Raw genomic sequence first — 22,980 nt, forward strand, 5'->3', positions numbered from 1 at the left:
CTACCGTAAATTAAACTTTTAAAAGTCATTCATCCTTTTCAAAAGGTTCCATTTTGTTTGAGTCTTTGTTAAAATGGTTGAAAATGAGAAATACTGTACTTTGGTCTCTATGAAGAGAAACATTCAGCAGCTATAGTGGTGATATATCACACCTAGAGTGTTGAGGTTGTTGAATGTGTCTAAACAGTTCTCTCTAACTTGTCCTCACGACCACAGTTTTCACTCCTTTTATATGTTTTTCACTGAATGGTCGACACATTTGTGCTCTTCCTGACAGTGTAACTATAGAAGCAAACTGATTCACAGAAGATGCACAATGAGCTGCAGAGTGACACGAGTGCCAACCAACTGCCGCACTGACTCTGTGTGCAGGTGGTCATAATGTTATGGTTGATTGGTGTATTCAGTATGTATGTGTGTAGACAGAGAGGCAGACAAAGGTAGATGGACAAATACATATATAGATATAGATATAGAATTTTGTTTTTTATTATGAATTTGTTTCTGTTTGGTTGTTCCAACAGCTACTGATGTGCTTTTGTCTTCTCTTTTCAACAATGTAATTAAATATTTTAAAGCTATGGAATGAACAGAATAAGCATATGCTTCACAGCTGAAGGGAGAGATCACAAATATCACACTTATCAAAGGATGATCTTACCTTGTAGTTCCACACTCAGCCCTTTCCCCTGCAGAAAAAAAGACACAAGAGGGACATGTATGTATGTCTTTATTATACAGACTCCAGTCAGTGTGCAGTCTCAGTGAGAGGTTTGACTAGAGACAACATGACTATTGAGGGACAGATGAATGGAGCAGCGCTGCCACCATTCACTGGAAAACACTATTGAGCTGTAACCGCTGAAACCTCAGGGGACCCAAAGGACCCTGTGGGGTTACTGGCCCCCTCTCAGAGCAAAGAAAAGGGGCTGATGGCTGCAGTGTGTGTTGTTGGGGAGGAGGGGTCCAACTGTCCATCACTGAGCAATGTCTGTGCTGGCTCACTGAGTCTGTTGTTATGGGTGGTCACCAACACATGCACATGTTATAGGCATATACACTAACACATTCAGCAAAGTCAGCATCAAACCCACACTCTATCTGACTACGCCACACATGTCCTAAAACAGAATACAACAAATTTGTAAATGAAGTCAATTCAAAGATGAGCCGGTTCTTCTTTATGAAGGTACTAGTGACTGGATTATCAACTGGAAAGGAGACAATGCACAAAAGCAACAATGGCACCAAAGCATTCCAAAACAATTTCTTTACTCCACTTAACAATGGACAGAAAGTGCAAAGGCTAACCCATTTGTCAACACGTCATTCTGGCAGATGGGATGGAGTCTCTGGAGCATTCATGTGAAGAAACAACAGCACATTTCCCAGACATTATTCTTCTGAGTGAAAGCTCTGTCTACCTCTGACTAACCAACCTCAAAATTACACTGAGTTTCTCAGGTACAAGCACTAAAGTCAATTTTATATCCAAAAACACCACAGTCCCACAGCGATAGAGGATGATTCTATAAACACAATCGGTAACATGAACCAAATCAAATTCACTGAACAAGGAAACTGGTGACCCCTTATCTGGAAAACAGGGGCTGGCAGACATCCCAGCACGATCTTGTCTGGTGCCAAAGCTTGACATTATGGTTTTATTTATTTATTTATTTATTTTACAGGCAGCAAGATGTAAACACCATGTGGCACTCACCAGTCTCATCTTATTCATTCTGTCATGCTCACACAACCATGCACATGCATAAACATGCTATTTTAAGTGTGAAGCGATGAGCTAATGAGTACGACTCTGCCCTGATTGATCACCCGAATAATTAAACATGGATGGCGGTACCTGGAGACACCATATGTCTTTTTCATGCACTCTCTCAGCTGCTCTACCATGGACATCCAAACTATAATGTGAGTGTCTGAGTGTCACAGCATGCAGTTAGTGTTTGCACAGCTTCTTAGGAAACACAGGAACACCTTGAGAGCTTTAAACCTTCACAAATTAACAAATCAAGGAAAGCCTGAATGAATGAATCCAAGATGTGAAATTTGGAAATATGCATGTGTGTTGCAAGAGCTCAGCTGCCTCTGCCTGATGGCCTTTTCTATTAGGTGAACCCCTGATGCAGGAGCAGCTGCAGAAATGGGCCTGGTCCTGCTGATTGATTGGGTGTAAACTGTTCACGGCTGAGGTGACAAAGGGACCCCTGGGGAAGGGAGGGGCAGAGGGAAGTCTTTTTCTAGCAGCATGGAAATAGAAACACTCCCTGCAGCAGCACCATATAGAGACTAACCAGACAATGCTTACATCAAATGGAGATCATTAGAAATAGAAGTAAATGTGGTCTGCCTTTGGTCTGATAGTTTTCCATTTGAATATCAACTCTCATCTAATTTTTCTTTCCTGCTCTCCCACAAAATCTATGTGTTTGCAGTTCCTACTTGTTATAGATAAGACCTGCACCACTATAACCCTGAAGGCAGTGATTTTGTAGAGCTGTGGCAGGATTCTGTCGGTCATAATTACAAAACAAAACACTGGCCTAGAAGCACCGTTAAAAGACACTAGAGATGCTAAAGAGAAATGAAAAGACTCCTTACCTTCACCCAGTGCCTGCTTCAGTAAGTCATGCTTGGCCTGAAGCTTAATAATGAGGTTACTGCCATTCAGGTACTCCTTGAATTTCTAGGCAGACAGAGCAAGCAATGAGCAAAGAGCAGCACTAATTTGGTTTAACACGAGCCCAGTCGAACAATTCGGTGTCGTTCAAATCAGCATAAATCCAATCTGTTCTAGTTTTAATTTAATTTCAATTTTCCCAGCATGTGGAAATGATGACTGATAGCTTAATTTTGAAACACTTCAAAGCTAAAGTTCATAGCAAGTAGGCCAGCAGCTATTAACAGTTTCGACTGATCACAATCAACACGAACTCACTGAAAAGTAGAACATTTCAGTCTCCTGTTGGTTTGCCCTCCTCTTGGCCACATTTAGCTTGCTCATGTAGGACTCAGAGGCCACAGACTTAATGGATTCAGTGGAGCGGCTATGTTGGAAGGCGTCCGACACGTCAAAGTCCTCCACTGTCAGCATATCCTGCAGCGTTTGCATGGTGGCATCCAAGGTCTTTCTCACCTGCACAGATGGGGTGAAATATAGAAAGGAAAAAAGACGACAAATGAAGCATCATATCTTGCTCAATCTTGCTTATATTTTCTGTTTCATCAGAGGTAAGGCTATTTTTCCAAGCCTTGAGCAGAAGTAACTGATGACATTGTCAAGGACAAGTGGGAGTAATTTAGAGCCTTAGCATATTTATATCAAAGACAAATTGGCCACAGAACAATAAATGACCTTGGATTGCACAAGCTTGAAAATGAAAGTCCAGAACAACCTGCAGGTCAGACATGCATCAGACTAAGAGCTGACAATGAAGGGTGTCTGGCAAACATACAAACTATATGTGAAATTACTGAAGAAGGCTTTTTGTTTAGGGCTGAGACTGATAAAGCTCATTTGCAGTAATGGCATGGCTCCTCTATTATCCCCCAGAATACACAACAGAGGGAGACAAGCAAGAGAGAAAGTCACTGGTGCAGGAAAGTCTAACAGACCTTGGTTATTACTGCTTCCATTTGCACCATTGTGAGGAAAAAGCTTTCTCTTCATTATAAAATAGACTATTTCATACATAATTTAATAGGAAAAACACAACTTTGAAACTGTAACAACCTAAATATATTCTCAGCTCCTGCAGGGCAAGGGTCATTGGAGAGTAATTGTTATGACAGCAGATGGTGATGTGGCCCCTCTGCTTGGCTTTGGGGAAAATTAGATAAGGCTTTCTGTTTTCAGGAAGTGGAGCGGAAGGTTTGGGGCAGTGAGGGAAAGGAGGGGATGGGGGATGGCGCTGGACTGACACAGAGCCATCATAAATCCTCACCTCTTCATTCTCAATCTTTAGCGTGGCCAAGCGTGACTGCAATTGGTGGTATCGCATCAGAAGTTCAGTCTGGACAGGCTGCTGGGCACTCACCTGGCACACCTGAGGGAGAGAAAGCGTACAGGTGGGTTAGATGAGACAAAATAGACCCAGCTGAGGCTTTGAATTACTTAATATAAAAAAAAAAAGTCATTCACAGGAGGTAATGTTTAAAACACCTACCTCATCTCCCATGTGTGGCAGGTACTCGAAGCGCATTGGAGGACAGAACACCTGGTTATGCATATCCATGATTTTGTGCTTGTCACTGCGAGAGTCCAGGTTGTCCACTGCATTCTCTATGACATCCAGTCCCTCATGGCGTGATGTCTCCAAGTTGTACTCAGCAGACAAGTAGGTCCTGAAGGTGCGTGCCAAGCTAGCATGGTAACCCAGGTCACAGCACTGTGGAGATAAAGTATATTAGGGAAAAACATGGAGATGAAGAACAAAATGGAAATTAGAGAAAATACTGTATGTGTTCTTAAATAATTACAACCAACTTAACTTGGCTGAAAAACCACGTTTCACTGCCCCTTCTGGTTAAATGTTTCAAGTTAGTTTCACTTCTGCTCGGTGTGGTTGCATGTGGTCAGAAGTGTGTTCTGCTGCACCCGAAATTTACCAGGAGATGTGTAAAAGAATTGGAAAGTGCAAATCTGGGTTATGGGGTCTGTGTACCTCTGTCTGTGTACAGACCTAGTTCATGGACCAAGTTACATGCAGGTTATCTTTCACAAATAGAAGTTGAGTTCTGAGAATTACAGGAGCTAGCACAGTAGGACACCAAGGATAATTAGAGAGCCTTATCATGCTGAGCGGTATGAAGTAACCTAATTAAACAGCGGAGGAAGAGGTTTAGACGGTGGCTTGAGGCAACTGACAGCTTTGTAAATCACTAAATAAATGCTCTTTAGTGCACTTTAGCACTGAAGAACCAGTATCTCTATTTTGGTGCACAAGCCTCACTGCACTACTCAGAAAATTAGCTTTTTTTAACAAGCAAACAGAGTGAGAACATGTTCATATGTGCAGCAGTAGCCTGAAGGAGCAGAAAGATCAGATGCAAGCTTCAATCCAAATGTTGTCATGACTACTTTGCTTGTAATAATCTCATCTTTCTCTTTAGAGCTGTGCAAACATAATGTAGGTTTACACACACTATATTTATATTATATGGAAATATTTTTCATATTTTACATTCATTTCATTTTCATATGTTTGTGTTTACAATTCTCCACTTAACTTACAGCAATTATACATTTCTTGATACATTCTGTTTATATTATAGAAACCTCATTTAAACTATGCTTTATCATGTTTGACCTGAGAAATGGGATTTGTCCCTGTGGCTAATATACTGCCATTTGGCGGTCTGGCCTAAAGCAAAACTTTGACATTGGGCCATTGGCACAGAGATAAGGGGGGGACTGAAGGGCTGGGTTTAATCACACTGACTAAAAGTGAAGCTTTTGGGTGTCCTATCAACTGCCACAAAGCATGCAAACTCAAATAACCTTGTGGAGAATGATGCTTGGTTGTTACTCCTTATTAATTAATACAGTTTGCAAGATCATGTCTCTAATCTACACTGTCTGAGTACAACTTGGAGACTGGGGAGGCTGTGGCTCACGAGGTAGGGCAGTCGTCTCCTGACCAGCAAGTTGGTGGTTTGACTCCCAGTCTCCCTGCATGCCTAAGTGTCCCTGAGCAAGACACTGAACCCTGAATTGCTCCCGGTGGCTTGACTAGCAGCATTGTGTGCAGCCTGTTGTCATCGGTGTGTGAATGGGTGAATGGTGTATCATCTCCTGTAAAGCGCTTTGACCAGTGCTGTGGAAAAATGTGCTATATAAATACAGTCCATTTACTGACTACAATAATGGCAGTGCACTACTTCTGAAACCCAAAATCTTCAATGAAGTTGAGGAACAAAACTCCAGAGATCTTGTTTGGGAGGTCAATGGAAAAAAATTTAATGGTTCAAATTGGGGAAGCTCTTTGTGTTGACTGTGTCTATGATGCATAATGGAATAGTGGAACTGAGAGGAAAATGACAAATCATACAATGAAATATTAGTGAATAATTGAACCTAACGTAAAGTCTGACCTCCCTAAAGAGGAAGCTGTATGCATGCATAGAGAAACAGAAGGTTTCCAGTGATATGGTGTAAAATGGTTTTCTTCATCTTAATCTTCATCTGTTTGTCTGTAGGGTGACTGATAGCAGGTCACCTAGGGCTGAGAACACAGTGCCAACCACATTAACCAGACTCACACCTGCATAAATAGAGCCTGCACTCACCAGTCAACTTCCAGCCATTAGTGGTTTGCTAAACAAATCATCCTTTTAAACACAGTTTCCAGAGGCAATACCAGTTCATAATTTGAATAACACTGACTTCATATTAAATTAAAGGAATATTATAAATTGAGCTTGTGTAGTACGTTAGTAGTACATTTTAATACAGAAGTCTGTATGATGACAAATACTTTTATTGGGTACAGCAGAGCAGCTTGGAAACAAACAGCTAACAGGCTGAGAGTGAATGATATGCAGGAACAGATGGTGACAAATGCGACAGGGCTGCAGAGTTAAATCAATATCAGAAATCCCAGCTGAGAGATGTAAACAAACACATGTGCCTAGTGCATACTTACATCGATCATATCAGAGACATCATGGATGTAATATTTTGCCACAACTGCATTTGTTGCTGCCAGGTTCAACAAATAGTCATTCCGAGCTTTTGTGCATTTCAGTTTATTCTCCGAGTACTTGGCTTGCCTCTGGGGAGGACAGAAGAGAGAGAAAAGATGAAAAACAAAACATCGGTGTAGGAAAATCCAGCAGCTGCGGCTTTGAGATCATCGGACAGGTAAAGACGGCAGGGAAAGTTTAGAGAAACTGCCTCTAGAGAGTTATGTGTTATATGGCACAGCCAGGCTTGCATGTAGTCATTTTTCTGTCTCAGCACTCAAGTACCAGAGGCTGCAGAGTGTGGATGTTGACGGCAAAACATTGAAAACTGTTGTGTAATTTTAAAGTTTGTTAATTTTGTTACTGTATAAAAATGTATGCAGTGTTAAATATTAAAAAAATAATGTGACATTTTGGGAAATACACCTATCTGCTGCGAAAATTGATGCCACTATCATGTCTGTGTGATAAATATAAAGTTCCCAACACTAGCCGGTTAGCTTAGCTTCGTATAAAGACTGTAAACAGGAACACAGCTTGCCTGGCTCTTTCCAGGGGCAGCAAAATCCACCAAACAGCACCTGAAAAGCTCACTAAATAACACATATAAATAAATATCAATAACATATAATAATAATTTAGTGTGTAATCCATACAAAAAGTAAAAATGATAAGCAAACTGTGTTACCGTCTGGCCATCTGCAGTCTTTATGCTAAGCTAAGCTATACATGTGACTGCAGTATCAATCTGCCCAATTTGCAGAACAAAAATGAATCAGCACATTTCCCAAAAATGCAAAACTAAAATAAAATTAAAAGGTATTTACACAGACTGTGTAAACATAGATTTGTGTATGTGTGTACATGTTTGTGTTCAGTCATAAAGTGGGTGAAAACCTATATCTCCAGTGTGCATTCATATAAATACATGCAATTTTACTTAGTACTAAAACCTCATAAAGGAAATACAAGCGTTTTAAATGACATGCCATTTGTACTATAAACAAACAAAGCCCACATCACATTAATTTGGTAAACTCGTGCTTAACAACTTCAACAATGCAATGATTCAGATATGAGTCACAAAAGCATTACTGCTGTTTAAAGCATCATAATTCCAAAGCAGAGACCTTTCTCATTATTTGTACTGTTTGTTTGTACAGTTTACTATGAATAGACACTTATTTCCAATCTCACAGTTATTATGAAGAAAATTTCAGCTGTGTGTTGGAGATGAACTTTTCCCCTTCCTCTTCCAAAGTGTTTGATGAATAATGACACAAAGGTTTAAAAACAAGACACAGAGAAACAGAAACATCTCAATTTCCACGCTGTATTATAAATAATGTTCTGTTCCCAAGCCAAGCAGCATCTCTGAGGATACCAGCCTGAGGAGGGAAGCAGCTTTTTGATTTTCTGCAGCTGAGGGATAATGGGAGTTTTATTTGCATAAAGAAATTCCAGAAAAAGATCCAAAATAAAATGCACTGGTGCATCTAGAAGTACAAGAGACCAGTAGACCGACACTGCTGGCAGAGAAGACTTAGAAATCTGCATAAGATGGAAACAGAGCTGGGTTATTGCATTGCATTGTTTGCTCAGTGTGTATCTGGCTGTAGACCTACAGGCGGTGTCGCTATCGTTTTGTCCTCACCAGTTACATACATGAAAAATTAAATTTTTAAATCTGAATATTAGGAACACCTCTGAATATAATGTAGTCCAGTACAACACCACCTTTAACTATGATAAAACATATAATTGAGCTTATACAATTATGACAACTTCACCAAAAGCTGAAACATTTTGAGCTTCATTAACACAGATGTTAAGGCAGAAGTGTTGCATTGAATTGCATACAATTGTACAAGTGTACCTAATAAAGTGGCTGGTGAGTGTATGTGTAAACTCACCTTCTCTTTCATCTTCTCGATTTTCCTGACAGAGCTGCGTCTCGGTTGGCGGTCTTCGTGGCGCAGGAGGTTCACGTTGAGATCTCCGGACTTGCTGAACTGCTTTTCCTCCTGTTTCTCTGCATCCTTCAACTTGCTCTCTGCACTAATGCTTTCAGTGTGGTACATGTGATATGTTTTCATCACCTGCAGGAGGAGGACGGCAGACATTCAGCACACTGACTGTTAGCAGGGCTTATCGACATCACATTTGACCATGTACTGTAGGTTATAAATAGAACTGACACGATGTACATAGGCTTCACTTATGCTGTCAAACAATGTAAAGAGAACTGACAAATGATTGGACAGCCTGTTTTATCAACAGAACATACAGGAGTGCATGGAATGAGGAAAGCAGATATAGTGTGTCATGTTGAAATGGTGAGTTGTTATATTAGGGCTTTAATAAAAATTTAATGAACTGTTTCATTGATAGACAGAAAATCAATTTGCAGCTATTTTAATAATCATTTCAGTTACTGACAAAATAATCCACAGATCAATCAAGAATGCAAATCAACCCGCACCTATGCATCGACTTGTAAGTGGTATCACTGTTGTGTTTTTGCTGCTGTGTTCCCTCTCAGATATGACCAACAATAAGGTGAAAACATAAGAAGCTGACCTCTGTTGCAGTTTTCACTGTCTTCTCTTTCTAAAATCTGGTTTGACTGTTGCTTGTTTGTGGTGAAGTGGTGGATCAATCTGGGACGGCAACACACGTGGGAGCTCGGTGTTGTATGTGGTTTAGTCCTGGCTGTCAAATATTCAGCTTACCCCTTCATTCCCTCTTCACTGTGGCCTTCCCAGCATCTACATCATTTCTAAAGTAAGTCTTCCTCACCCCAGGCTTGTTTATTTTCAGCTCTTTTGTGCATCAAAGTGACAGGATTGCTTTCTGTGTACTCTGCAGTTACCTCTTCAATTTGATCTCTACTTAGACACTCACTTTTGACTCAGACACCCCTACATCCTGCTCCAACATGGTGTTGACGCGACTGTAGTGACAGAAAGCCCTCTTCAAATGAGACAGAAGCATCTTCTATCTTTCTTAACACATCCCAGATGCTCATTGGGAGAGGCTCTCTACTTGGAAACTCAAGGCCTCATAAAGGAACGTCCAGATGTGAGCTGCTCCTTCAAACGTGTTGAGTATTCAGAATTTCCTATGAACACCCCAGGATGCTAAACAGGCAACATAAGCAGCAATTTATTTGTTTCCTGTGAACAAGGCAGTAATTTGCTCAGTTGAAGCTACACTTAAGCAGCAGGGATCCTTTAACCACTATCAGAGCTACTCATAAAAATCACATTTAATGTTGGGTCACTCATAACTATATAATTCCCCTGACCTTAAACACTGCGAGAGTAATGTTTGGCAGTGAGGCAACTTGAAGAGGCTCTACTTATTCCCCTCTCTACCCTGAAATAAATGTAACTCCAGGCAGCACAGGAACCCTTCAAACAAGAGAGCAACAAAGTGCTCTGTGGCAAACACCTTAAAAGTTAATTAAATACACTGAGTCTTCTCAGAATGACATCTGTGTGCTGTAGCTGTTCCTCCCTGTTTCAAACTGTTTCTTAGAAATTCCCCTAAAACTTTGCACCATCTGACTACCAGACAAAGTAATAAACAGGATGACTGAGCTTTGGCTGTGTCTACAGGAGGTGAATACGTGTGTGTGTACAGTTCAATCCTCTTTCAACAGCCCAGGGCTACTGTATTTAACTCCTGAGTAGTGCCTCTGAGCTGGCAAAAGAAGCCCGACAGGGAGAGAATGGCTGGAGACTTTCATTATGAAGTACGAAGTACAGACTTGAATCTAAATATTCTCAGGGTGTGTGATTTAAGGAGATGACTATGTAACCTCATTGTCTCCTGTTCAAATCCAGGTGAGGACTTTCATTCCATGTAATCCCTTTTCTGTATTGCCACAAAATATTTTCCTCTCAGGATTTGTAAAATCACATGATGAAACACAACACAAAACACAAAATCCTCTAAATGATGGACGGTGTATGGGCAAGGGCATAAAATACAAACAACTCAAGAAAATACCCAAGATACCAAAAACCATAACAAAATCTTTATTAGAATCCTTACTGAGTTTAGATATGAAAATATATATGAACGAGCCAAATGACGTTATATATAAAGTATTTTGAGTTAAAGTTGGTCCAATCATGCACAGAATAAATACATTTTAGTTATTAGTTGTTTATTTCATGACAACATGTTGCGATGAATGGATGACTATATCGGTGAATGAATGCTACAGCAGCACCCTTACCTGAAACAGCGTTGTCGTTAAAAGAAAAACCGTGTATGAGAGTGAAGAGCAGACATCAAACACAAGGTGGTGGATCAGAAAGATAAGCTAAAGCTTTATTGATCCCAGTGGGGATATTAAGACTGTGTCGCAGGAAATTAACACAGACTGAAAATGAATTTCAGAGAGTCAAGACAAGACTGTTCAGACCTTTGCTCACCTCATTTAAGATTCAGTACTGCTGGCAACATGACAGACAACAGTAGCTTCACTCCCACTAATACCTTGCTGCAGCATCATGCTTGAAACAATATTTGAACAATAGCTCCAGCCCACAGTCTTTCATCTGTCCCTTACCTCTCACTGAGCAGCTAGGAACCCAAACGGGATTTCACAGTTTTCCTTCAGCAAAATTGGTTTTGTTGGCAGCCAGTGAAAACTGTTAGAAAATACCACAAGGCAATCACCATGTGGCCATGCTATTGATTTAGCTATTTTGCAAAATCAAATATTAATAAGCCTGCATTCAGGAAAAACTGTGCTTTTTGCCTGAGGGTGAATCCACACCAGTCACTTGTGAAGTGCTTCAAACATTTATGGCTCATTGTGCATTTTCAAGCTTTGTTGTACATATGTAGGTCATGGTGGTGATGGGGAAGGTAATTTCTTATAAATTTCACCAACTTCATTTGCAAAGTAGGTAATGACAGTCGGTCCCAAACAGCTTCACAATGTCACTATTGAAAGAATAATAAATCCAAAAATCTGTCAACATTAGAGAGAAGGAATAAACAAGGAAACCATGTGAACTGATAACAAACAAGGGAACCCCCTTCAACGATGATCACGATGCGCTAGAGCGAGAAAACACAGACTGATCTGTGAAGTTTCATTTAACTCTCACAAACTCTAAAAGACCTGGGAAGTTCATCAACATTTGGATTTTACATTTTCAGCCAGACCGCAGCTGAGGACAAGTAGAGCAAGAGAGGTGGGGCCATCTGGGTCTTATTATGCAGCACTATATATATATATATATATTCACACACTCAAGAGAACAGAAACATCTGTTTCCAAATGTTTCTGGATGCCACAGTGAACTTGCAACACTCCCTGACGCTGAAGACCAAACTGAAACTTGCTGGCAGACATGACCTTCTGAAAAGGAAGACAAACTGCATTTTCATTTATTAACATAAAGCCTGTCAGATGTAGAGGACAGAAACCTTGGCCAGTCTTTAAAATGTATTTGACCAAAAACACAGTCCTTTTAAAATATGTATGAAAGTCATTAACATGAATACATTTTTGATGATCGCGCGCTCCCCATAATACTGCCTCTTTCAGTGGCCAAATGTACAGATGGCAAGATCAGGGAGAGGTGCCAACACTGCCCTTTGCTAGGTTGACTGTCATCACACTGCACAGATGAACAAGTCACAGAAGGCAGTTCTGCCATCTCCCCTGTTTCACCTCAGGAGGCAGAAGATTGCTGAAGTTGCCTGGAGCTCGTCCAGTCTGGGGCACTACACCTCCCTCAGTAAGAACTCGTCTCAGAGTAACGGTACTGTGTCCTTATTCCTGACATAGGTTTATTGATTTACAAGGTTTTTTTGCACAAAGTCCCATTATTAACACTGCGGTTCTTCAGTTATAACCAACTGCTGCACAGTAAATGTAAACTGTTACAGATAGTGGGAACAAGAGTGAAGAAAATAACTACAGCTGCAACAATGTCAATCAGAAACAACTGTCAAAACCTGTATAAGATTACTGCCTATTTTACTGTATCTGACACCAACACAGTCTGGTGTACTGACACTGCTTTTAAAAATACAACTGAGACAATGAGGGCTTGAAAGACAAGCTGCCGACATGAATACTCCCCTGTAATTGTACTGACTTTTCACTGTAAGAAAATTAGCTGACAGAAAGAAACATTGGGCTAAATACACCTCACTTATTGATAACTACAACAGGAAATGACTGTCCAGTCAAAACCGTTTTCTATATTAAAACATACAGAAAGCAGCAGCAGGATGCCCTAGAGCTGCTTACTATTAAAAATCTTAAAAAGAAACTGGGCTGCAGTGAAGCTGAGAGACCTCCCCCCCCCCAGCTTTTCAGGGAAATGAGCAATGTGGACATTTATCTAAAGTAATACATCCAAATAAAGCAGAGGACAGCATCAATACAACAACAATAAATAAAACTAGACACACACACACACACATTGTACCAGTGGAGAAACTGGTCATTATAGTAAATGACTATCTGCAACAAAGCAAAGTGGTGCCATCAAATACAACAAAGCAGCCAAACTGGAACTGGTGACCTACAACGACTGAGTGGTTTATTGTGATGTAAACAAGATGCACATTATGTAATCTGTTAATTATTTCTCCTTAAGAGTTGTCAAACACGATCTAACAAATCAGTCATATGTTTATGTAGGCCTTCACAGAGCCAACCAGTGACATGAACCCTGATCAGCAGCAGAGCTGAGGGAACCCACCAGATTGTGGAGCGATTCACTGTCAAACTTGGAGAGAAATGTAATGTTCCATTTCATCATTTAATCCTCCTTTGTACTAAGCAGGTATACGACAAATAAAAGAAGTTAAACAATCAGCCATTGTCACAATAGTGGGGCGATAGTTTGGTTTGCTTTACACTTCAGCAAAACACAAGCAATTTCTCAGTAGCGCCTAAACAGCCTACAAAGAAAGTATTTAGAAAGGAAGTCTCAGGTATTTCATGTACAAAGAAGAGGAAAAAAAGCCATAAAGGAAGACAAAAAATTGAACACGAGATAAAATGTCGCAAAGACAAAGAAAAAAGAACTTTGGATGAGCTCTGTGATGAGAAGAGGTGTGAGAGATCGATCTGTAAGAGGAAGCATATTACTTACAGTGTAGAGTTCATTCGTCACCTTCACCAGCTCCTCGTGCATCTGGATCCCAATATCCTTGCTCTGAAATGCAGAGAGCAGAAAGAATGGAGGTGAGAAAACAAATAACAAGTAGCCTACCGGAACAAAGTCAGGCGATTATGCTCACAGTATGACTTTGGTGAATTACAGAAAAATATCTCACCAGCTACTGGATGGGCAGCCGCCAGAGCTGGTACAGATATTCATGAATATCAACAGATGAACCCTAATGCCTTTGGTGGTTCCCTGACTTTTCATCTATCACCGGTGATAGGTAAGATATTAAACTCATCCCATAGTGCAAGCTGTGAAAAGATGCCTCTAAAATTAAACACTGACAGTTTTATGCTCAACTGAGAATATTTATTGATTTATGACATTGCAACCACTTACTTCTCCCTCAGTCTCCTCAGCCTGCTCTTCCAGCCAGGTGTGAAACATGGAGAAATGAATGAACGCATGGGGGGGGACAGCTTTCAAAAACTTGCTAGTTGAATAAACAGTAAGGCGTACAAATCGGGTGTACCACAGATATGCTGTGGTAGGCAGTGGTGGAGGAAGTACTCAGGTCCCGTACTTAAGAAAAAGTAACTATACCACAGTGTAAAAATACTCTGTTACAAGTAAAGGTCCTGCATTCAAATTGTTACTTATGTAAAAGTACAAAACAAGTTCTAAAAGTACTCATTATGCAGAATGGCACATTTAACATTAATGTATTTGGATTAGACTTATTGATGTGTTTATTGTCATCACTATAATGTTACAGCTGGTAAAGGGGGAGCTTGTTTTAACCAGCTTATGTGGTTATAATTTCAATTACTGCTGGGAAACAAGTGAATTTCCCACCGTAGATCAGTCTTATGATTATACTGTTTATTTAATCAATCTGATTCTAAAAAATAACTAGTATGTAAAGTTATAAAATAAATGTAGTGCTATAAAAAGTACAATAAAATGCAGTGAAGTCAAAGTATAAAGTAACACAAAATGTTTATACTAAAGTACAGTATAGATACCTCAAAATTGTAGTACAGTACTTGAATAAATGTACTTAGTTACTTTCCACAACTGGTAGGAGACATACTCACACAATCACAACAACAATTGCAAACTTTTCTTTTTTAGCAAATCTGTTGTACCCACGTGCTTAATGGCACATTCATAACTAATTTCCTGTGATCACTCATTACCTATTTATGTGTGTGTACATACAGGAAGTGTTCACATGTGTGAAATGTGTCTGTGCATGTGTGAAGTGAATCAAGAAGTGCAGAAAAAGAAAAACCCTGTCTACTGACAGACCTAAATATGAACATATAAAAAGAAATCTATAACTTATCAAGAGGAATGACGAGTCCTGTTCCAGCTTTTAAATCTCATAAATAACAAAAACATGGCTACAGCCATAATTTGTCTCCGATTTAATCAATTGTGTTTAGAATCTCAAAGAATCTGCCAGAGACACAGCTAACGCACGGTCAAGTCATCTCACAGCTTTAAGTACAAACACACACACGTCAACTTTTATAGTCACAACATGCTTTGTGCTCAAAAACATGGGACACACCTGAACTGGAAGGGAAAAAACTGACACAGTACTAACGTCTGTTTGTGGGTGGGAGAGAGAGGCATAGAGCCTTTATTTGAAGACTTCAAGGTGAGAAAATGAACCAACAGCACTAGCATGTCTCAGTGTGATAGTCTGACACATTCAAAAACACAGAAGCAGCACCTCTTCTAACTCCACAGAGCTACTGAGAGTTGTTGTTTGAGAGAGGCTTGTCACTGCAGCAAAAGTTTCAGCTTTTGTTGAATTCTGTCTGCCTAAACCTAAGCAAAGCTGACCTATGGGGAGAAACAGTGGACCTGCTAAAACGGCAAACAAATCCAATTTGCCGGTCACAATTTGAGAGTCTTTAATCAGTGTTGAAAGTGAAAAGGTCAAGATAGTTGAGGCCACGCTCATGAGTAATTCATTTACCAAGGTGGGCTGTTGGTGTGCAGCTAACCGATGCCTCGCCTGGTGCATGCTGAAGTGTATGACATGCTTTCATAAAATAGTATAAAAGGTTTTTTAAGCCCCCACATGCTCATTACATTTCTTAGACTTGACTTTTACTAGTGTCAACATGAGAAGTTTCATTTTCCGCCTTCTTAATATAACAAGAAGGAGCTGTGCTAAAACAAAGCCTCGGTGCACCTTTATAGACAAAGAGTAACTGAACAGAGGCAGGGCATGCACTCATGCAGTTTACTCATGGACACACACACACACATGCCAAACCCACCCACTGTTCAGAGGGATTAATAGAAAGATGAAAGTTAATATTTTTGTCCACATCCTACTTGGTTATAATAACTGTGCTTGAGAAAACCTGCTGCTGGTGAGTCAGAACCCAAAGAGGGAACTCACAAAACGCAATGTTGCTCCAGCAGTGGGTTCCCTAAGACTAGATTAGGAAATGCACCTGAAGAGGAAAAACAAAACGGCCTTACTAATGCAGACGACATTTGTTGGTTTTGATCTGTTTGTATCTGGTGTTCACGCATTAAGTCCTACTCAAACAAGCTCTGGTCTGAATGTGATAAATGGGGGAAATCCTCAGAAGGCTCTAGCAGCTGGTTAATGGCATTTGTATGCATCAGAGGCTCTGCACAGCAAAAAGAGGACTGTTGAAATTTCAGAGTTAAATGTTTCACAGTTGATTTCAACTCCCAAAGAATATTTTTAACATAGTCAGTGTAAAATGTTGTTCAGTGTTGGAGTTATTTGATAGAGCTGATTGTGTCAGTGTTTGCTTAACTCTGTGGAGAAATAATTGCATTCATTTTAACTCTAAGGGTGATTGAATTTGCTTTTTCAAATTTGCAGTATGAAGTGAGACAGACTGCAGCATGAACATGGGGGGTGATGCAACACATTGTAAGAGCTGTAGCAGGTCATATTGTAACAGCCCTCATAGAAACTCTTCTCTCACAGAAAGACTAAACGCAGCACATTTGCACCTGCTACTGTTTATTAATGTATTCTCTCTGAATTTAATATATATTGAGAGTCATGGAAGAAGTCAGCAGGGAACATCTGCCTTCTGAATATTCATATTTTATACATAGAATATATTATTTAGGACAATATTCCTTGTTGTTATTCTGAACATAATCTACCAACTCTGTGATTGGCTTTTCAACAAAGGCATGAAACCTGCAAACTTGGAACTTTGGGAATATTCTGCTCTGGCCTGAATGTAGGTTCAACCGAACCAATTAGATACATAGACTACCATACACGATCTTTACATGTACGGCATCTTAACAAATCGGACATAGAGTACATCATAAATGTAATATAGACCCCATGTAAGTCAAGGTTGTGGTAGTTCTATTCATACAATACAGCTCCTGATCAGGTTTTTGTCAAAAGCTGATCACCTTGCTATTTCCAACAGTCAGTCATCCAAAGCTCTTCATTTAACATTTTTATTTTTTCCAGTGCTCCATGACATTATTTTTTGATACATTACTTATTATTGCCCAACGTGTCTTCCAGCATGCAGCAGCAGAGCCACCCATTTATACAGCCAAATGTAGAAATGCTACCTGAGGGTACGTGACTCAAAAAGAATAGAGTGTCTCTCCCCTTTCAGCTCTGACACACACACACACACACATTCAGGGAAGTATCTGAATGGAGCCTTGTAAGCGAAGTGGAGCTCACCTACAGTGATGACTGGACAAGACCTCAGGCCTCTGCCCAGACAGAGCCCATGGTACCACATTTCTCATTGTGCTACTGAAGGAAAGATGTTGGCAAGCTGTCTTCAACAGCTACAACTTGTACCTTGCAAAATCAACTTTACAGCAACTACAGTGCACGACAGTTGCACCCCAAGTTCGGAATTAAAATGTCTGAAAGACGGAAAAACTTACATCAGCAAACGAAAGTTTGAACTTCCTGGTATTTGTATTGACCCTGGATTCTGAATGTTTGTGCACTGGTCAAAAGGAAATAAAAGCAAACAACGAGGGAGAGATGACTGACCTTCTTAAAAAGACGGATGATATCCTCGCTGATCTGGGCCAAGCGAATGATGACATTGTTGGTGTAGATGTCGTTGAGGGTGGCGTGGTCACGGCTCTCGCGCCTGATCTGGTTTAGCAGCAAGTACCAGCAGTTTACTGAGGACAGCAGGTGCTGATCTTTTCTGAAAAAATAAAAACACAAAAACAAGAAAAATGTATGATTGAAGATCCTTCATGATTAATCAACATCTGGACAATATGTTAATTATCTTTAAAGTTTCGGCACAATCCACGTTGTTTCACTGGGTTTCACTGTGGGGGGAAAAAAAGGATATGCAGCACCAACTTCAAAGTGCCCCATTCAGGGAGATTCGTAATACTAATCACATCTAATTAAGCTGATATATAGATACTCCAGAGTGCTTTCCCCATCATTCCTTTACTTAGCTCTGACCTTAAACACACATCAGGCGAACAGGATACAAACACCAGGGCATAAGATGGGCTGGTATGTGGAGTAAAGCTCATCTAGCAATTTATTAGGCAAGGCAAGTTTATTTATATGGCACATTTTTGTACAGAAGGAAGAGGAGGAGGGAGACAAGTGTGGCTTCCTGGCATAATATTACATCTGTCTCATCGAGCAAAACACTGCTTGATTGTCCTGGTTTTTTTATTTCTGCACTCCCTCACTGTTTCTGTGAGACAAGCACAAACACGCTGCATATTCTGTGAAAGCACAGAGCAGCATGAAGAAGATGAAGAAGAAGAAGTGAATGGGGATCTCATCTAGCAATTTATTAGGCAAGGCAAGTTTATTTATATGGCACATTTTTGTACACAGAGGCAATTCAAAGTGCTTAACACAATGCATATAAATAAATAAAATATTAAAATGCATATATAGCTAAAAGATTAGAATTAAATGCACCCTTTTAGAGCAAAGTAAAAGCAACAATTACATGATAGCACCAAGTCACAACATGCAACTGTTGAGACCTTATTAAATTTGCTGTGTCAAAATGAGTTGACTCCATCTGACAGACTATGAGTAGGATTTACTAACAATAGAGGACCTAATCTAGACCATATTCTCCTTCACTCCTCTGGAATGGCCTATTTCTCGTGCCTCACCATCCCTCATAATGTACCAGTTCTGCCTGAGTGACCTATCTGCCTGTAAGGGACGCCACTCCTCGCTGTATAATTGCTGTGAGACGTTTAAAGAACAAGCACCTCTACTCTCTGCTAATCCCTAAAAGTGGTCAGAGATGCTTCAGCAACTCCCTAAGCACGACCAGGCTTCCATTTTCTTACCTTTTTTATTTTCCTCAACTTCCCACCCAGACAGTGCTCACAGTGATTTGCAGTGCCTGTGGACCTGTGGGCCCCAGTATAATACTGCTGGTTAAACTGCTTTTAAATCTCTTTCATATAATAAAGTATTTCACTTGAGTGGAGTACCAGTCAACCACAAGTTCTTTACTTTGTATATCACACTGACAATATTACAGTGTGGCCTATCACTGTGAAATTTATGGGCCTTAAAGGCATTTAATCTGAAGAAAGAAACACACACACATATATATATATATATACACAACAAAATTATAAGACAAAAAAGTCAGATGCCAGCAAAAAGATGCCACTCATTTGAGTTTATTACCTGAGACCTATACCTCTACAACATTCCCATCTGGGATTTTCACAAGGACAAAACTGGAAGGAACATTATACAAACAAAATAAACTTAAATTAAAAAAATAATCATTTCTCTTCATTCATGGCCCAAAAATGCAAAAAAAAAAAAAAGTAATTTAACTACTTGGATTGCTATGCAAATATGAATGTAGTTGAACTACCACCAAGCTAATGCAAAATGTATTTAAAGTTAAAATGCATTTAGTTCACTACTCCCCCACACTGCATCTATAGCTGTACGAAATTTCATAGCAGTCCACTCACTAGATATGAAGATATTCCACTTGATGATTGTTGGAGGCTACAGAAAAAGTTTAGGTATCATCAAAGTCATCAGACTTGAGGAGACTATAAATATCTTATAAATATCTAATACTGCAGCCAAACTACTGTGTCAAAGGCTTATTTTCATGCTTTGCTTGTTTTATACACTGAGACACTAACTTTGCTATACCGGCTCTAACACAGACACCTACTATATCTATCACAAAGGACCAGAACACAGCAAAGCCCAGTCTTCCATCTCTCCTCTTTATGAGCGTGTCCTCCCTGATTCCCAGTAAAAGGCTGAGTATCAGTTGAGAGCCTGTGGGTCAAGTAATATAAAGGATTTCAAAACGATTGGTTTTGATTGGCTCCATGTCCTCTGTATTTATACACAGGATATCATTAACATGCAGAAGGCAAATGATGAGCTCTGAGAATCTCTGGAGAAGTGAGAAGGAAGAGGAGGAGGGAGACAAGTGTGGCTTCCTGACATAATATTACATCTGTCTCATTGAGCAAAACACTGCTTGATTGTCCTGGTTTTTTTATTTCTGCACACCCTCACTGTTTCTGTGAGACAAGCACAAACATGCTGCATATTCTGTGAAAGCACAGAGCAGCATGAAGAAGATGATGAAGAAGAAGTGAATGAGGAAACAAAGAATGAGTTGGAAAATACTGCAGTTAAGGATAAACTGATAGTAAGCTTTCTCCATAACATGCATACCCTGAACAAGTAAGAATTGTATAGAACAGTGTCCGTGCTTTAGTCATGATTGCACTGAAGGCCAATATCTAATCACCCAGAGCCTATGATGTGTGTGAGTCAGGACTTCCAGATGGACGCGTGTATTTATCAAATCACAACTGGGCTCTGTGAAGGCCTTTAATCCCCTCTACACTGCCTGCCTGCTGCTTATCAGTGAAACAGCCAAGGAAAAGGAGAAGAAGCCAAACACAGTTTCAAAAGAAACACATGGGTGCATGCTGCTAGCTTTGCCATTCAAGTTCATCTTGCCCTCATTTTCAAGCAGGGCTTCAATATGCTATAGTGCTCATTTGCATCATTTAGCAATTTCTTTTCTGTGAGGACAGACTGCCAACATTTGATAATGCACAGCTGCACAAACGCAGGAGCCAGGGCAGTGCACAGCATGGTGTGAATGAAGAGGAGACGAGGCTTTGACAAGATCTGAAAGATAAACTGCACACGCTTATCTACTGATGTTACACATGCTGACTTCCACTAGCTTCACTTGTCAATCGGACAAGAGCAGCGGATTGACTGGTGTACTTAAATAAGCCAAGCTTTGAGAGACAGAGTTTAACCTTTGCCCTTTTTAACTGGGAGTAGCCATGTTTCAACATAGTAACACTATAGGACACAAAGGCCACAAAGCACCATTAAAGTATCTGGTCCTATTCTATAGCTGCAGACACAAGTCCACGTAATTACACAATAAATAAAGCATTGCATCACACTTTTCCATAAAGGCTCTTTAAAAACAAATGTGTTTTGGATATGGGCTGCATGACACCTAATGTCCAGTGTTTGGAAGCATGTTTGACAGGCTTGAATATTAAATGAAACATAAGTTCTGTCCAAAATCAGCCCTATTCACTCAGTCACTACTCCTTATATAATGTACCCTAAGTAGCAGAGGTGGGGAGACTCCAGTCACATGACTTAAGTTGCAAATTTGAGGACTTGAAACTTGTTTGACTAATGCTGACAAAAGACTTGACTTGACTTTGACCTGGTATTCATGACTTGAGACTTGACTTAGACTTCAGACAGATGACTCGAAATTACTTCATTTTTTTATTAATTATTTGTATTTTTTACATAGTGAGAAGTTACATTTTGTTTTTGAACGCAATTCGGTGTTTTCTTGTGCAATGTGTGCAAACCTGGCAACTTGTCAGAATGCAGCAGACCAGCAGAAAGCAATTCGGGTGTCAGGATGCAGCTGTCATGGAGGGCCTTAGTCCAAAAATACTAAAATCTGGATTCAAGAATTAGGTTGTTGATGATGATAGTAAGAAGACTTGGCTTTGAATTGATTATACATCTTACTGAGAAGAGTTTCTGATGGCCATGAAAGGCATACCTTTTTATTTAATAGCTAAGTCTTAGTTTATAGTTAAATACACATTTAATAATCAGAGGAGGTGTGTGAATGTTTTACTTAAATACTTGAAATTCCCATAACATTATCAGATCATCAAAATTTTGCATGACTTGACTTGTGACTTACTTGACTTAGAGTGAGGACTTGACTGGCTTAACTGTCACCACAGTCACCTGTGACTCGCTTGAGATCTGAATGTTAAGACTTGAGACTTGCTTGTGACTTGCACATGTGTGACTTACTCCCAGCTCTGCTATATAGTGAGTAGAGATTGATTTCGGACACAGCCATTGTCAAAGCTGTGTTCTGGTGCATAACATGAACATAGATATCACTTACAAATGAGCAAAGCCAGCTTCTAAACTGAAATAACATCCATCCATCCATCCATCCATTATCTATCCCATTTATCCTGCAGAGGGTTGGGGGGCCTGGAACCAATCCTGGCTGCCACTGGGCGAGAGGCGGGGGACACCCTGGACAGGCCACCAGTCTATCACAAGGCTGAATGTTGGTCCTGGTTTAGCAAGAAGCATTTGTACAGATGATACATCCGTCACTATAAATAACAATACAATCGAAAGGAATATGAGTTCTATGTTTCTGAAGCCCATTGTTGAAAAGGAAATTATAGAGATAGTGAACAAATGTGGTAATAAAACATCTAGTGATAGTGATGGTATCACTATGACAACTGTTAAATGGGTAATTGAGGGGATATGCAAACCATTAACCCATATTTTTAACATGTCGTTTCGACTTGGGCAGTTCCCCAATAATATGAAAATAGCAAAGGTTATTCCACTGTATAAATCTGGCGATAAGCACAACCTCACAAATTATAGACCGGTTTCTCTGTCACAATTTTCAAAAATTCTGGAAAAACTCTTTAATCATAGATTAGATACATTTATTGACAAACATAAAATCCTCTCTGATTGCCAATACGGTTTTAGGTCGAACCAATCGACATCTTTGGCCATTACCGACCTGAT

General features: G+C 39.9%; 1 protein-coding gene across 2 annotated transcripts in view; it reads right to left on the reverse strand.

Moving 5' to 3' along the window:
- The window catches only part of srgap3 (SLIT-ROBO Rho GTPase activating protein 3), a 57,404-nt gene that overhangs the window by 13,131 nt on the left and 21,293 nt on the right, over positions 1-22,980 (reverse strand). For both annotated transcript variants that reach the window (XM_020607762.1, XM_020607761.1), the window contains exons 3-11: positions 17,905-18,067; positions 13,842-13,904; positions 8,619-8,804; positions 6,666-6,794; positions 4,188-4,409; positions 3,966-4,067; positions 2,960-3,157; positions 2,623-2,707; positions 662-689 (exon numbers count right to left, since the gene is read on the reverse strand). In XM_020607762.1, coding sequence (XP_020463418.1) covers positions 662-689; positions 2,623-2,707; positions 2,960-3,157; positions 3,966-4,067; positions 4,188-4,409; positions 6,666-6,794; positions 8,619-8,804; positions 13,842-13,904; positions 17,905-18,067 — 1,176 coding nt within the window. The remainder of the gene's footprint in view (positions 1-661; positions 690-2,622; positions 2,708-2,959; positions 3,158-3,965; positions 4,068-4,187; positions 4,410-6,665; positions 6,795-8,618; positions 8,805-13,841; positions 13,905-17,904; positions 18,068-22,980) is intronic.

The sequence above is a fragment of the Monopterus albus genome, unplaced genomic scaffold, assembly GCF_001952655.1.
Source record: "Monopterus albus unplaced genomic scaffold, M_albus_1.0 scaffold89.1, whole genome shotgun sequence".
Taxonomy (NCBI): Eukaryota; Metazoa; Chordata; class Actinopteri; order Synbranchiformes; family Synbranchidae; genus Monopterus; species Monopterus albus.